The sequence below is a fragment of the Rissa tridactyla genome, chromosome 2, assembly GCF_028500815.1.
Source record: "Rissa tridactyla isolate bRisTri1 chromosome 2, bRisTri1.patW.cur.20221130, whole genome shotgun sequence".
Lineage (NCBI taxonomy): Eukaryota > Metazoa > Chordata > Aves > Charadriiformes > Laridae > Rissa > Rissa tridactyla.
In genome coordinates this window covers 121,471,509-121,488,947 of record NC_071467.1, presented here as the reverse complement: position 1 = coordinate 121,488,947, position 17,439 = coordinate 121,471,509, and the positions used below count along the sequence as shown (strand labels likewise).

General features: G+C 38.6%; 1 protein-coding gene across 2 annotated transcripts in view; it reads left to right on the top strand.

Moving 5' to 3' along the window:
* The window catches only part of METTL6 (methyltransferase 6, methylcytidine), a 20,592-nt gene extending 3,160 nt beyond the window's left edge, over positions 1 to 17,432 (top strand). The window contains exons 3-9 of one of the 2 annotated variants that reach the window (XM_054191530.1): positions 674 to 808; positions 2,000 to 2,170; positions 3,724 to 3,865; positions 6,557 to 6,694; positions 15,954 to 16,040; positions 16,404 to 16,608; positions 17,328 to 17,432. In XM_054191530.1, the coding sequence (XP_054047505.1) occupies positions 674 to 808; positions 2,000 to 2,170; positions 3,724 to 3,865; positions 6,557 to 6,694; positions 15,954 to 15,973 (606 nt within the window). In that variant the 3' untranslated portion in view covers positions 15,974 to 16,040; positions 16,404 to 16,608; positions 17,328 to 17,432. Of the gene's footprint in view, positions 1 to 673; positions 809 to 1,999; positions 2,171 to 3,723; positions 3,866 to 6,556; positions 7,062 to 15,953; positions 16,041 to 16,403; positions 16,609 to 17,327 lie in introns of those variants that run through there. The other variant, XM_054191531.1, reaches the window with a different exon arrangement.
* The last annotated feature ends 7 nt before the right edge of the window (positions 17,433 to 17,439 follow it).

Sequence of the window (17,439 nt, the reverse complement as noted above, 5' to 3'; positions counted from 1 at the left end):
AATAAATCTCATGAGGAGCGGTTGAAGGAGCTGGGACTGTTTAGTTTGAGGAAGAGGAGGCTGAGGGGAGACCCCATCGCTCTCTACAACTACTTGAAAGGACACTGTAGACAGGTTGGTGCTGGTCTCTTCTCACAGGTAATTAGCGATAGAACAAGAGGGAATGGCTTCAAGCTGCAACAGGGTAGGTTTAGGCTGGACATTAGGAAAAAATTCTTCATGGAAAGAGTGGTCAGACACTGGAATAGGCTGCCCAGGGAGGTGGTGGAGTCACCATCCCTGAATGCGTTTAAGAGTCGTTTGGATGTAGTGTTAGGGGATATGGTGTAGGGGGAGAACTTTGTAGAGTGGGGTTGATGGTTGGACTCGATGATCCCAAGGATCTTTTCCAACCTAAATGATTCTATGAAAGACAAGACAGAAATGGTACAACAATGTGTTAATTACTTAAGGGGTAGATGACTAAAGAAATATTAATATATTCTAAAAAGATACGTAATTTTGCAGAAATCAAGATTTCTGTTTTGTAGTGTCAGATTATCCAATGCATGCCAGTTTTTGAATCAATAGCAATTAAAATTGATTATAGCAAAATGCTCATTGAACAGTGTCTCTGCTCATATCATGAGGAAACAAAAATGATGTGCTTTATCTTTGATTTCTTCCTTCCCAGTTTGCAGATCAGAAACTGACCATTCTGGAAGCAGGCTGTGGGGTTGGGAACTGCTTGTTTCCACTCTTAGAAGAAGATCTGAATATTTTTGCCTATGCTTGTGATTTCTCTCCTAGAGCTGTTGAGTATGTGAAGGTTGGTGTGATATTTGGAACTTCTTTTAGAGTGTCTTTAGAAGCTTCTCTTGCCTTCCTTTTTGTAAGAAGGGTAGAATAGCTTTTGCAAAAAAATGAAGACTGACATTTCAGATGCAAGAAGCCAAATCATTGCTCAAGTCCTAGTTTTTCAGCGTTGAATTGTAGTATTATGGTAATATACGTATATTACTTTACTTGTATGATTTGTGAAGACTGTTTTTTGGGAGGACTGCTGTGTCTCTGCTGACTGTGCAGTACAAGCAAAATTTGTTTGGGATGGAAGCTTGCCCTTGATATTTGTGAGGAAGAGGGAGTCCTGTGAAGAATCTTGAAAACAGGGCCATGAATGTTATTGTTAGGGAAATTTGTAGCCTAATTAGAAATAGGTGTGTTTATGCTTATTCCTAGGTAAGTGGTCCAAAGTTAAGTCTTCCAGCAAAGCTGGTGAGGGCTTTGGGCTTTAAAAGTCTCCTTGTTTATTAAGTTTGTAATCACAGGTAAATTTATATATATCTGTTATTTGAAAGCATTCTCTTGTGGGACACTTGTGACTGAGAACCACAAGACACATACTGCATATCTCATGGGAAAGATGGGAAGAAATACGTGTGGCAAACAGGAGAGGACAGCAGCTCCCTGGGGTGGCACAGCAGCACTGCAAGATGATGTTGGGCTGAGCGTGTACTGTGGGTTTTGGATGACTTAGTGGTGTCTGCCTCCACAGCTCTTGCTGAACATATTTCTTGCCAGGGCCAGGTTTCCTTTTACTCATCAAAACTGTGGGTAGAACAGCCCAGCTGCAGGTTATGTGACATGAACCCGAGCTACTCACAGTTCACTTAAATCTTAAGAGCTGTGTACTTTGATCACCTTGTAATACAGAATTACTTTAAATATTTCTGTATTTTTAAAGAGTAGAAGCAGCAGTAAAACAGATGTTTTCTGAAGTGTCTTAATGCACATTCCTTCTCAAATTCTTGAGAACAGACTGTTCTACAGTAGTTGTAGTTTCACTATTGTAGTATGCAGCAAAGAGATTCTGATTGCGTTAGTCACCTGTTGGAAGTTAATGTTCTTTTGCCACCATGTTTTGTGTTGCTCTACTGATTAGTTTCACAAGTTTTTTACTTTTTTGAAATAACAAATGCTGATAATTTTCAGTGAAAGCATACTCTTTTCATTTCCCTAGCAAAATCCCTTGTACAGTACTGAAAGATGTAAAGTGTTCCAGTGTGATCTTACCAAAGATGATCTTCTAGAAAATATACCAGCAGATTCTGTGGATGTTGTCACACTTATATTTGTGCTTTCTGCCATTCATCCTGACAAAATGCATCTTGTCTTGAAGAATATTTACAAGGTAAAACCAACTGATTTTACAGCCTTTAAAGCACTTTCCTTCTTTTTAGCTTGAAAGCACAATTATTTTTTTCTGAGAAAATAACCCCTCTCGTAATGGTGATTTTTAATACTATATTCCATGGATGTATTTAATTAGCTCACCTAGTATACAGGACTAAAATATGTTTTACAATGGTTTTTTTTTCCTTTCTTGGTATTGTGAGGTTGTTTGGATTCTGGCCTAATGCATGCCAACAATATAACAAAACGGTATTTTGAACTGTGACTTGGGCTCCTAGGTTGTATGCTACAAATAATGTTTATGGATTGCAGACATTTCTGCGTTGATAAGGTGTGAATGACAGTGAACCAAAATTGACTTCCAGAAGATACACTGACTTGCAGTTAGGATGTTATTGTTATTATCAAACACGCTTGGTTGGGGCTCATTTAGAAGTGGGATCTTCAGAGATCAACGTTAATCTAGAGAGACTCATCTCCCTGGGCTGCCTTTGTTAGTTGATAGACTAGGATAGGCCCATCCAGAGAGGGGGTTTAAACAATCTGAACTGTGATTGTTCTGAATTTCCCTGAGGTGTCATATATTGACTGAAGAGGGAAATAGTCAATGTATTTTTTATTTATGCACGTGTGTGTATTTGGGGTTTTATATTATCAGATATCCTGTTTGTGTTATCATCTTTTCAGTACTTTGAAAAGGGAACATTTTTGGTATATCTCCAGCTGTTTTCCAAAGTCAGTATTGGTTCTTAGCTCATGCACATGAAAAGGCTAATTATTGTTTTCTCTGTGGAGATGCCTGGCTCGTTTAACTTGCTTGTAGGTTTGTGCACAAATTTGCAGGTGGCAAGTACTCCTTTTCTCCTCTAACAAATACAGCTGGTATTTGATGAGGTAGGAAAGTTGCCTGCATCAAATGTCTAAAGTCAGCATGACCAATGACAATGTATTTCTAAATTTTAAACTCTTTATGGCTTGATTTCCTTTTCAAAGAGCAATTAAAAAAAACCCAAACAAACCCAAACCTGCAAACCATTTTCCTAAAATTATTCCTTTTTCATTTCTTATTATATCACAACATTTTTCTTTCTCACATGAAAAAAGAAATGTCATGGTATTCTAAGAAAAAGAAATGTCATGGTTAATCACTAAACAAAATCAGGTGCTAGACTGTATACTACCCAACAAAGAAAATGCCCTCTTAGGACTTAATTTTTATTGTTAAACTATATATTTTCTTAGTTGCTCTGTATTTGAAGAATTTTGCAAAAAGCTTATTTAGCTGATCAGCACCCAAACATGTATCTTAAAACTATTTGTAGTCTACTGTTCATGGTGAAGAATTTTTCAGAGTGGACAGTCCAGTTTATATACAGCTTTTTTGTTGCACAGGGAATGAATTAAATACACATATATATCACTTCTGTATTGAATATGTTAGGATACCTTGTCTTAGTTATATGCGTATGTGTCTGTATATGTATACAAATAAATAAATATATATGGCTAAATCCATTTACCTTATTAAAGCATATATGTATTATGTGACAGGTATTAAAACCAGGCAAGTGTGTCTTGTTCAGAGACTATGGACTGTATGATCATGCAATGCTCAGGTTTAAATCTGGCAGCAAACTTGGAGAAAACTTTTATGTTAGACAAGATGGGACAAGATCGTATTTTTTTACTGAAGGTAAGACATACTGTAGAGCACTTTCTTTTCCATGAATCTTCTGTTTAAACTTGCTTCAGGGAATTGCCAACATGTTCATGGAAGTTTTGTTTTACACAGAGGAACTGTTAAATCGTGGTGTACTTCATTTGCCACCCTTTTTGTTAGGAAGAAAGTATTTAGACTGGCAGGACATTTTGGAGCGCTTTCTTGTTTACAGACTTCTTCTATGTGCTATAATGTGCCAAGAGCAGCAGCTTCTGAATTTGCTGAATTTCATTCAGATTTGTTTTTTTTGGGAAGAAGACCAACGTTCAGTAACAGAATTGATCATCTTCATGAAGCAGCTAAGGAGTTCTCTTGACATCGTTCTTTTTGCAAGGCTATTCCTCATGTGCAAGGTGAAATCTACTGAAGAAGTCAATGACTTCTAAAGCAGAACCATGACTACAGTGCTGAGAAGCTTGTGTACAAATCCTGCTGACATAGCGCTGAGTAGCTGTGGTCACTCTGTCTTCTGTTTTTTAATAGAGATGTTGCAAAAAACATTTCCATGTGATACAGTATTTAAACAGTTTTTTGTTCAGTGCTCTTAATGTTTTAGGGAAGGAAGGTAATTATTGCAGTATACTGGTGGAGAATTTGAAGCACAGAGATGTGAAGGAATTTGCTTAGCCTCTCACAATGAGTTGGGATTATAGCTCGTCCTCTAACTCCCAATTTCTCATGCTAAACTTTAGTGAACCCGTTACTTCTCCCTATCAAGTATAGGGCATTGTGTAATAAGAGTTGTGTGTTTAGTTCTGTCGGGATCTTTGTTCTTAGTCTAAAGCAAAATACAGCTACTGAAGAGACCGATTTGGAGCCAAGTAAATGTTATATTTTATGACATAATGTATTGCCTAATTGGTTCTGATATATAAAAAACATTAATCTTGTCTGAGCTCCCTCTGTTCTTTATAGGACAATGATGAAATCTAACATAATGCAGGTTGTGCTACAGCTTCATTGAAGCATTTCTAGAGCTGTTATTTATTCAGTGATTTTTGGTTCTGTTTAAACAATTAGCTCTTAGAAAGAGAATGGATGCTAAATGGAAAAAATAAGAGACTGACCTAGCTGTGGAATTTTAAATCCCATTTTTCTTGTGTGTTAGAATTGTTTCTGAATGAGAAATTCCTTGCTAGTGTGCATGTTTGCTTTGGGGGAAGAACTGAGGTAGGGAGGAGGAAAAGGAAGGAAGGGAAAAAGAGAGAATTTGTCTTGTATTGCTCATGTTAGCAATTGTTTTGCCTTGTTCTGGTCTGTGACTGTCCCATGGACCACCTCTGCTCCCATTTTTAATCATTATGATCTCATTCATCTCACTGATTTTCATATAAATATTGCTTAATGCTTGAGAACTCTTTTGTTGCTAGAAACATGACTGCCATCATTTCCACACAGTTTGCAACCCATACTATTTTTTCTTCTTTTTTAGCACTACACTGGTACACCAAGTAATTGGTGCATGGGAGGATTTGAATGATACTTACTTATAATATGTCTGGCCTCAGATAACAACACTGAGCTGCTTCTGTGGAAAAAAATATCCATTCATACACTGTTTGAAATAATATTAAATTTGTGGAGGAATGCATGGTTGTAATTTTCTGTTATGAAATAAGTAAACTTCCTCAACAATGAGATTTCAATAGGTCCACAATTAAGTACTGTTTATTTATATTATATTACATTGATATGTGTCCCCCATTTTACATGAACACACTATGTCTACAACCAGTGCACGTGGCTTCACGATGGGCTTAGGTTGCTGTAAGCCTGTGCTACCACCAAAGTGGGTGGTCTCATCTTCCTCCCTCAGCCCCGCCTCTTCTAGTGCTGGGGTTCCTGTACCCACAGGATCAGCTGTTTCATCATGCAGATCCCCCTGGGCAGTGAAAAAATGGCATGTCTTTGTTTTCTATCAAGTAGCACAAGTTTAGAATGGCGTAAATTTATTGTGAAATTACCACATGAGTAAATGAAACAAGGTGCAGTAAAGGAAAAGTGATGATTTTTAATTAACATGACAAGTCAATAGCGTGAGCACCCTTCTCTGCTGCATAGGTCACCCTGTTTGTGAGGTACTTCTGCCTTCCCTAAGGGAGATACGCTTTTGAGTAGGATTCTTTTGTTATGGAAAATACTTTCAGTTTGACTTAGTGGAGGCTTGGTACCACCATATGCACTTGGCTGTTTTGTCCGTTTTTCAGTTGAGCAATGGCATGTGAATGTCTGGTAGTGTAGGGTGGTATTCTTCCTCAAGCAGAGATGTGTCTACAAGGCTGGATTACCTTTGAAATACTTGAAGTAAGTGATGTATTCAGCTAGCGAAGGTCAGCTGCACAAAGTGAAAATGCACTGGTGTCAGTCACAAGGAGAATGACAAGGCTCAATAAAAATAAGACATGTGTCAAGTTTTGGAAACTAAACTGAGTGACTAGCTTAAGCCGCAGTTTTGCAAGCTGTTTTGCTTAGGTTGATATTTCTAAAGGAGACCTGTATTGATTTTTGTTCAGCAATCCGCCTGCATAGAACAGCTTGAAATCTGAAGGCCTGTGTGATTTTCATGCTGTAAAACATAAGAACATATGCTTATATAAATGCTGACTAGTGTTTTAAAAATAGTTTAAACATAATATTTAATCTTTTTTTTTAATTCTCTTCCAGAGTTCTTGTCTCAGCTTTTCAAGGCTGAGGGATATGAGCAAGTGGTCAATGAATATGTGCAGCGAGAAACTGTGAATAGGAAAGAAGACTTGCGTGTTCCAAGAGTTTTTCTTCAAAGCAAATTTAAAAAGCCTTTCAGTAAGACATAAGTTCTTCCTGATTAGCAACAGCATTGCTTGTTTGAAATGGAAGCTAGCATGTAGTTTTTCCTTGTATATGCTCATCTTTCTGGTAAACCAGAAATGACTGCATCCAGTACCTCTGGTGGGTTTTCATCCTCAGATATGAAATATGAATGCTATTTCTAACTCAAATTTAAGATGGTTTAGTGATGCAGGCAACCTGTTGAGTATCTGTATTCCTGCTTCTAAAGTAAATCCTGTGCAGTATTGTTGGAGGATCAGGTAAAGCACACTAAATATGGTTCATTTTAAGCAATAGTTTTCATTAGTTATTATCATAATTGTTATTTCTGTTTTTATTAAAACTAATTTTTAAATAAGTATCCTGTGTTTCCTGTCACTTATGGGTTTTGTGCCCTGTTAAAGTTACAGTGTTTCATCTGCTTTCAGTACTCCTAGGACTTCTGAGTATAATTTCTCTGATACAGGAATGAAGCAGACTCAGTGAGTGGTATAATGTAAGTGGCTTTGATATTTTAATAATGGTTCTGTTTTTAATGTGCTCAGCATTTAGGTATGTAAACAAATGTTTATATTCTAAATAAGATCCTAATTTATCTGATTTCATGCTTAAAGAGAATTGTTAGAGGATCAGGTTGTCTTAATTTCTAATTAATTTCAGAGGTTCTTCATTTGATGAGCAGAAATAGTTGAGGTTTTGCAAGTCAGTTTCTCATTCGGAACTGAAATCAGTGAGTCAGAAGTACTTTCTTTTATATCAAGTGTAGTCAGCTGCTGCTTTCCTGGGCAGAGGTCTTAATTCTTTTCCAACACTCTCAGGAACACTGTTGGTCTTTGCTGTTCCTATCACTAAAAGCCACTGTATTAATGCTACGGCTCATAGCAAGCCACAGACTTGACTGCTTGAAGGAACTTCATTCTTTCCCTTTAACAGCCCTGGCACTTTGCACTACAGAACCTCTTCTTTGTTCTTGGATGACATAATCTCAAAAACATGTCTGGATCTTAAACCTGCATTTTGAACAGCTGCTCTGCAGCAGAGGAAACTCAGAAGTATTGGTGACTTGTGCAATGGGCTGTGCTGATCTTGTGTAATGTAGACAAGGTGCAACAAGGGAAATTCCAATGAAATAGTGGAACCTCCGTCCTTGGAAATACCTGTAAATGGACTGGGCAAGGCCTTGAGCAACTTGTGGCTTTATTTCAGAGTGTCCCTATTCTGAGTAGGGATTCCATCTCTTGCAATATATATTTGTATGTGATTGATTGATTGATTGACTCAGGCTGTCATTCCACTGGGCTTATGTGTTGGTAGATGACCCACTCATACACATCTGACTTGGACCAGAGGTGAGTATTTGCCTCTATTTGTGACGAACTAGCCGTAAGGTGTGATAATGATCTAATGATTTCTTTTTTTTTCCAGTGCACTTAACACTGGCTGTGTGTGCATGGAGGGAGAGAAATAGTAACTTTTCCAGCGTAAAGCCTAATGCTACAAAGTTAACCAGTCAGAATTTTTTGAGCAAATTGGAGCGGCCAGTGGTCTTATTCAGTTGATACGTTTATAAATAAATTTGCAGCAGATCATCGCTTTGCATCAGGGCACCACAGCTTTTTTTGGTCTGATACCATGAGCCCCAAAGCTGGATTTATTGTGTCATCCAACTTTGGTCTCAGAGGAAAAAGAGATTAAACCACACTATTCTCCTAATGACTCTTTGAGGAGGGTTATTACATGACATCTCCTTTTTTTATGGAGAGTATCATCCTGGGGATTTATGCACTGCTGACCCCTGGTGCGCAACCCATTAGCACTTTCTGCCATACTAGCGATAAATATCTAGTAGTATTTACAGTAAATGAAAAAATATGTTAAAAAGGATATAACAATGATAGCGTTATTATAATCTGTGCAATCATAATTTTGTGGCTTCCCTCAGCAAATGTTCATCTTTAGTACAGCAGTTCTGCAATGACTGCATGTAGTCTGAGCTCTGTTGACTTTTAGTGGGATTTGAACCCTGTAACACCAAGTGACTTATAAGACTGAATGTATGGTCGTTTTAGAGTATACAGCATGTAAATGAGGCTGAAGGGTGGCTCCTCATCACTTTGGCCTATGATTGTCAGCATATGCAAATGCATGTGCACTGAAGTGAGCATCCCAGAAAGGAAATGAAATGCAGCAATTGTTAAAAATATTAATTGGAAGGTTCGAGTCAACCCAATACACAGCTGCAGACAGCCATTGGCTTCCTTTTTACACTGAACTAGCTATTGCCTGAACAATAATACACCTTTTTATGGCTGTAGCTTCAGTGTTTCTGTGTGTTTCTGCTTGAGGAACTACTGTCACTTTTTATGTAGCAACACATTAAATGGAGAGTAGTAGTTCTAATTTATTTGTTTCTCATTCAGTCTCATTTCCAGTCAGACCTGGAAAATAAAGTAGCATGCGTTAGCGCCCCTGACAGAAAGGCCTTCAGCTATAGTTGCCATAAAGCAGAGATTATTTTCAGGTGAATGGTCAGAAAGCTTTATTTGGTCTCTATGCCTCTGCTTCTGTAAACTCTAAATCATTACAAGTTTTTGTAACTGGTAAAGTTTGAGGAAGTTGAGTCAGCTTTAAGAAATCCTGGCCTCATCATGTGAGATGCAATAAGTGATGGTATGCATGTGGCTGTTGTAGTGCTGAGTAAAGTGGGTATATTTCCCCCCCGCAACCCTTCAGCCTTTCCAAGCTTGTGTAAGCTCACCAGAGGTGGCACATGCCAAGGATACTCCTATCTAGTATCCTTGCTTGAAGAACTGTCCTTGGGGAGATGTGTTAACCAGGGTAAATAACGTCAAAAAGACTTGGAAAAAAATATACATGCACTGAATCATGCTCACCTTGCACAAACAAGCTACTATGCCGTGATTGTAATAAACATCTTGATTGTTCTTTGTTTTAATGGAGGCTGCTGAGACCGACTCAGTTGTCTGTAGAAGACTTTCCTTTTGTTTCCCTTAACCTGAACTAGCTGCCCTATCTGGCAAGCATAAGTAGTAAGTTACTTCATGCTATCACTTTGTTCTGAGCAATATTTAGAATAGAAGCAAATTATTAAGAAAACCCAATTTATTTATTTTTTAATTTTTTTTTATGGTTTGGTACACTGTGACTATATTCTCTGATGTTTAATAAAGAATGAACTCTGGTTAAAGCTTTTCCTGTGGTTAGGGAATCCTAAATGTCACTTTACAGTGTGGGATTCTCTGATGTCTCCTACTGGAATTAGACAGCTTATATTAAAGGATCATGTTAATGGGGCAGTGCGTCAGTGAGGACATCAGTAAGGTCTGTTTGTTGGCTGTTTTCATCAAATTTACAGAAATATAATGGTTTTGAGCCTTCTGACATCTCGTGTCCTTTACTGTTCTGTCAAATCTGGTTGATATTGTTCAATGTGTTGACAACAGGCTAAGACGAGACAGAAATCCACACATGTATTGTGCATGTACTGTATGCATGGGTAATCATTCTTTCCTTAGGAATATAGGCTACTGAGAAAAATCCACTTGAACTTTAAAGTAGTGATATCACAGCAGGTTTTATGTGGTTCATTTCATAGCTAAAAGGCTATTTCTGTGCATCTTTCAGGTACCTGAAGGTTCCTTGGGTTCCAAAGGCATACTATTTAAGCAGTTAATACAACACTATCCCCATGGTTGATTGTGTATCATTTCTATGTAACAAAGCACTATAAAAACAGGACCTGCAACTGTAGCATGTATAAGCATCAACAGCCAACTGTAAAACATACAGGCTTGGGTGTTATAGGAGGAGACTGGTATATGAAATCTGAAAGGTCATTTATAGGCCTAACTGATGTTCTTTTTTTTTTTTCTTGATTTGTTGTACAGTTTACACATCTGAATATATTGAAAGATACAAATTACCAGTTAGGAAGTGTTTCACTGCAGGAGTTATTTCAAAGATATATGTTATTTGGGGAGCATGTCAGTGTTGAGCATCAGTATGTGAAGGAAAGAAGGTAAGATTATGTTCAAGCTTCTGGGGGAAAAAATGTTTCCTGAGTTTCACAGGCCAGGGATGACATGCAATTAAAGGAGTTGTTCATCTAAAAGGTGAAATTTTGTGAATGAAGGCCCATAGCTTCCAAAACTAGACTAATGTTACTAGGCAAGCAGAAGTGTGACATCCAATTGTGTGCAATATTAGTAATACATGTAAGACAATCTGGGAAGCAGAATTTTGTATTGGAAAGATAGTATGAAGATACAGTTAATGAAAATAGGTAAGTCTTTGTTCATGAATTTTTACCTCCCATAGTGTAGCTATGATTAATTTTTCCCTGGTTATGCTTGTTACTATTAGGAAGGATTGTGAGCCATTTCAAACATTTGGGAGCAAACATTTACTAGTTATATGTTCTGCAAAAACATCTGGCCCTTGGGTGCAGTAGGTTCAGGATATGAGTGTGTTTGCACTCTGTATTTGTAATGTGAGTTCATTTATTAGGACAAAGGCAGGTGGTGAGCCTGTGCTGTGGGGAGGCACACAGAGGCATTTCTTGCAAAGATAAAAGATATTAGCCAGGTAAGATGTTCCATTAGAGAACTTTTTTCTCTCCCACTTCCCAGGCTGACATGCACCATTCATTGTGTTTTCTAGCAGGAGAAAATACTGCTGCTGTGAAATCAGGGAAGACAAGGACACAAGGAAAAGAGTGTATGATTTTTTTCCAAATGACTAGTGATTTTGTGTACCTCTACTTAAATGATTGTGGGTTGGGAAAATTTACCCCCTTTTCCGGCAAGTCTTAGATCTCATCCTTGGAAAACTGAGTCGTTTTTGAAGGTCTTTGCCAGAGATACAGGTGTAACCAATGCATGCTTGTAGAATACCTGACGTGAAAGATTTGGAAAGACATCTGTGTGACTGAAAATATAAATCCAGATTTGTTCTTCTCCCTTGACTTGTAAGAAGCTTTATACTTCACCATCACTTCAGTGTTTTTTCAGAGTTCCCTCGCTGGGGTGTCTGTGCTGTTTTATCCTTGTTTAAGATAGATGTGCTCTGTCAACTCCAGCTCAGGTTTCCAATGCCTGTAGTATCCAGAGAAATTAGAATGGGAATAACTGACGATATTTGTAGGGAAAAGTGAGAGAGCAGACAAATCACAGCCTGCCTACTGTCTAGGCTCCACTTAGTATTTTTTAGTTGGCTTCTCTGAACCCTTGGTTTTCTGTAGTAGATTTTGAATAGCAGAGAATGGGGTAATAATATTTTCATGCGTATGGGATTGTTGTGCATGTGCAATCTGGGGATTCTGATGCGCATTTTTTTGTTGTTGGCTTTTTTCCGATTTTGGCTTCAAGCTTTTGTGTGACAGATGCCATTTAGTTGGAATTTTTATCATCTAATAGAAGCCTTTTTCTTTTAAATGTACCAGACCTCTTGCTGTGACTCTAAAACCAGAGTATTCAAAAGCAGGATGGAAGGGGATGGAGGGAAGGGACAGTTGTTTTCTGCACAAATAAAACAAATGTTTTGTTCTGTTTGTTTTATTAATAAAGCAAATTTAATATGAATATAAAATACTTTGAAGAACCCGCAAAACCATTACCACCGTTTTTTCTGAATTACCTTCAGAAAGTTCTGAAACCTGAAATGTTGTACAACTACTTAGACTTAGCAGTGACCAGCTGGCTGAGGTACCTAAAACACGCATTTCACATTCAGCGTTCGAGGATGCTCTGTAATGTCCTTTAGGACCTGGCCTCAGGGAACATCATGTTTGTCACTTCTTGTCTGGATGAATGTGGGTCACTTATTGGAAGCTTAATATGCAGAAATAAAAATAAAACTCAGAAGAGGGAAGAACCCACTTTGAAGTAAACTGAAACAATCAAGCTGATACAAAGCCAGAAGGTATTTCAGAAATACTGAAAGAAGTCTTCCTCTGTACAAAATATTAGCCTGCTCTTTTACTCAAACTAAACAAAACTGAACCTTAAAGGAAAATACTACAAACAGACTCTACAACACGAGCCATGTTTATCTCTTAAAGTAGGGCACAGTTGTTCTCAAAAGCCCACTGAAGACAGGGTAAGCTTGTCAACTGGTACTGAGAGCTTTTACCTTGATTCCATAATGCACAGTTTATACTTCATTCGTATAAGCAACTTCTTATGGGAGCTTTTTGTCACCAATAGTAGATCAGTGAGACAGAATGATTTTGTCGTTATAACAGGTCTTAAGATGTACTAGTACTTCGGTAATATAAAGGGCTTTTGTGAATGACTGATGAATTGAAGGAGCAAGACTGCTTTGTCAATGCTAGGAGCAACATGGTTTGCTTGTGTGCCAGGCTAGGCTATCGTTTGGCAGGAAATGCAATGTCAGGCAGCATTTCGTAGTACTACAGTAAAAATCCAAAGATTAATATCCTTTAAAAAAAAAACAGCTTTCAGAAATTTAGAGAGAGGAGCTAGAATGTGCCTGGCATGCTCAAAAAGCCTGCAAGTAAAACTAGCTGCAACGGTGGCATGATTTGTTTTTAAATACTAAACAAAAAAAGCTGCAGATGTGCAATGCCGGACTTTGCTGCCGTGACACTCAAATGGTTTTTCAGCACAGATAGCAGTAGTATAACTGTCTGTTACTGTGATGGTACGGTTTTGTTTCATGTACTCTTGTAGAGAGTTGGAAATATGTTCCTGTTGACTACGGTCATAAATAAGAGTAAAGTATGAGTCATAAATATGAGTAAAACATGTGAAGCTTGCTTTTGTGGCTTGATTTGACATTTCATGGAGCCTTTCACATTGCGTATTCTTACTTTAACTAAGTTTTTATTGCTATTGATTTTTATGGTGGATGTGTTGAATATTACAGGAGGTGGAAAGGAATATAAAGTGCTGAAAAGGTAGATTGTACAGAACTACAGAAGAGTGTCTGAAACCAGGGTGAATGGAGCCCAAATGTCAAGTTTAAGGTGTGGCATCTTCCAAAGAGGATTCTTCTGAAGAAATCCCTTGAAAAATGTTCACTGCATGCTTGTTGTGGCAACATCTGGAGACCCATGAATGGGACAGCATTGTTCTGAGTGCTGTAGACACAGAGAGTAAGAGACAATCCCTGTCCTAAAAATTGTAACCATTCAATTATGCAAGATGGGTAAGAAGAGGAAGAAAGGACATTATCCCGTTTGTCACAAGACATAGGGATTAATATTTTTCCCTACTTCAAATTTAAATTACTGTGAAAAAGGAACTGAAGAAATTGTTTCCCATATCATGGTTCAGTACTGAAGTAACAAGACATCTTGCTGCAGAGCAGATCATCTGTTAATGAGAGATGCTAGCTCTGATGAAGAAAAACATGGTTCCTGAATGTCGTCACTGCAATTTGAAAGACAAGTATACCATTCCCAACCCTCCTGTTGGTTTCCTGGGTGATTTCAAGTCTCGCCTTTCACTTTCTGCCCAGTAGGGAGGAGAGAATGAGCTTGGAGAGAAAAAAGGTACACAGGAAACCAGTAGCTGCTTTCGGTATGAGTTCTAAGTCTTCCTATTTTTTTCTCCTGCCACAACCATCAAGTTTTTCAAAGTCCAGCAGATGAAGAGGTAACCACAATGCATCCTTGAAAAGGAAAGTATTGGGTAAAATGGCAACACTGGAAAGTAACTTTCCCAGGTTGGAAATGGACGTGGTAAAAGGCTGCTGTCAATGGGAAGACTTCATCTGACTTCCTTAAGAGCTGCTGCAACTTCTAGATGGCAAAATGAATCACACTTTAGGATGGCAGATCTAATGCATCCCTCCCCTTTCTGACCCTTGGTGTTGGGAAAAGAGGATCCACTGAGACAGTCAATCCTGATCATAAAAAATGATGAAATAGGCACTCAAGATCCATGAGATTAGGGGGGTGGGGAGAGAAAAAGATGTAAAAGTGCCTTGATGAGGGATACAAAGTAAATATTTTTGTTTTAAACAGAAGTGCTTTGGTTACAATTGCATGGTGCCAGAAGCAGACACTATAATAAAAATGGTAGTATGTTATGAGAAGTGGCAGTGCTGCTCTTTGGCTGAACTCTTCTGTCTTTTGCCTCTCTTGCCCGATCTCTCCTGTCTTTCCAGTTTGTTCCTGGTCAGAACAAAGCAAATCCAACCCTCAAGGAGTCTGTAGGGAGGTTGGAGAGTTGGTGATCTCTGTGTTTGTCAGCCTGCTGGATTTATAGCATAAATCACTTTATATTCAATAATTTTAGTGCAGCCTTTTCTTCCACTGCTGTTTGAAGCCTGGGCGCAGAAGAAACGTAGGTTTTAAAAAAGAAACTGACCTAAAAAAGGAAGGAAAGTTTGTCAGTGTTGGTTAGCAAAGTCTGTGGCTGACAACATAATGTGTATTTCTTGAGTAAGGGTAACATTAGGTATCGTTTGCAATTCAGTGAAAAAGAAGGAATAGCTTCTGTTACCATCAGCTGTACTGTAAAACAACTTTATTCTCTCTAGACTGGCTCTACTTTGTCAAGCCCTTATCTAGCCTGGTTGGAGGCTTAGTCTCATGTTTTATGCCTGAATGTGGAGCTCTTTTAATTAAGTTGTTGTGCAAAAGTTGGATATTTTTTTTCCTCTATCCTGCTGCATAGGTACAGTTTGACTAAAAAGGGTGAAGGAAGGGTGTTTGGGATTTTGTTCACAAGATGGCACTAGCCGCTAACCAGTGTTACCTTCCTTTTAATCCTAGCACTGAATTGTCTAAATCTTTAACACAGTGATAGGAAGAGCTGGTAATGATTAACTGTAGACAAGACAGATAGTATCTTTTCTTATATGCAGTTAAGTCATCTTTTTGTCTACTTAAATGGCTCTTGGATCTTGAAGAAAGAAAATGATTTTTTAAAGAAAATATAGTTGCATCTTAGAGATACTTGTTATTTAGAGGGAATGTTCTTAGCACAATGTGAGGGAGAGTGAGGTGAAACACTATTCCTGTGAATGGTAGCAGGGATCCTAATTGCCTCTACCCGTAAGGCAATAATTTGTTGCATTGACAATTTGCTGTTTGTTTCTGTTTGAGTCCCAGTGAACTGATACCTTAGAAACTACAGTGACTTAAGATACAGATTTCAAAATGTGGTACCTTAATACAATTTTTTTTTAACTCCTCAAAAATATTCGACAAATTTCTGTTTGTATGAACTGCTTCTGTTTTCTTCCCACTTCTTTTGTTTTCTAGATGAGCTGCTCTCCAGTTGATCAGCTGTTGAAGCAGAGCTGCATAAGATGCATATGACCAGAGAGGCTGTCTCTCATTAATTACTGTGTGAGCTCAGCTGTAGTTAGTTTGCCATTTTACAGTTTCTCCTACTCTAGTAATCCCCATTTTGTCTCCAGCAAGCTCTCCTCATTTCAATGGAAAGAGGAAGAATAGAATAAAATTACATTTACGTCTTGCTGGCTTTATATCTCACTTTAAACATTATGTGTTTAGTATAATCCGTTACCAGGCAGCACTAATAAGCTACATGTAAAACTGCCTCAACTGCATTTTATGCAACGGTAATTCTTTTGGATATTAAATATTTGAATTAGTGTAAATGCTAATTATCTGTCAGTGCAGAAACCTATTTGTAAAAATGCAGCTCCTCTCCTTGCCTTTCTTACATTTTCCCTTCTCTTTATTTAGGACTCGCTTATCCTTCCTTTTTGCACAAGTCAGTGGGATCTGCCAACCCGAAAATAAGGAGCTCCATGGAAGGGCTTCTTGGAGTGAAACCTGTCACCAAGCCAAGCACAGAGGCTGTATCCTAGATGCTTCCTTCACAGCAACTGGATGATAGGCAGAAATGGAGCAGACTAAGAGCTGCTTTTTCCTACTTCCTGGGACAGTGGTGAGTGGGAATAACTGGTGTGTTCAGCCCAGAAGCATCTCTTCCCACAGCAGCCTCTTCAGGCACAGTTCTTTTCCTGGCCCCTCTCCAAGCAGTATGCCTATTTATTAAATCTTCTCGTGGGCTTTCTTGCTCAGAGCCTTCTTATGTATAACCAAGGGCCTGATCCTACAAAATGCTGACAGACTTCCATCGAGGGACCACAGCATCCCATGGGTTCAGGCCTTGAGACATTGCAAGAAAAGGTTACTTTGGGCAGTGACCGGGAACTGCAGTAGAGGTTTACAAGTGACTATTAATAGCGCGATACTGGAGTCCTAGACATTGTTTTATTCTTTATTCCCAGTCCACCAAACTTGTCCTGATTTCCACTGTGTAGAAGTAGTATCTGGCCTACCATTTCCTCTCCAAATACCCAGTGATATAAAAGAAAACGTGTCATTGTTATCTCAACAGTCACATGTCTGTACGGGCTGAAAGAGCAGCAGACCAGAGACAAGGCCAGCTGAGAGTCTACTGGTGTAGTTGGGCAGGACAAGAGGTCTTCTCTTTCTGGTTAACACAGGCCGCTGGGGCATCACAGAGCCATGGGACTGTGAAGTTTCCCCATTTAGCTTGGAATTGTGTTCAGCCTTGACGTCTCTTTTCAGTAGACACTGAACCAACAGTGGAGCAGGGGTGTTGAGCGGTACCCTGGACTGTGATGTTTCTGTTGGCAGGTTGGTCTGTGTCACTGCCTGCAGCTGAGAGGAGCCACAGCCAACTCACAAGGCAGAAGGATGAGACTGCATTGCTTGCTTTCTACAGTGCTTGCACCAAGCCAGGTACTCA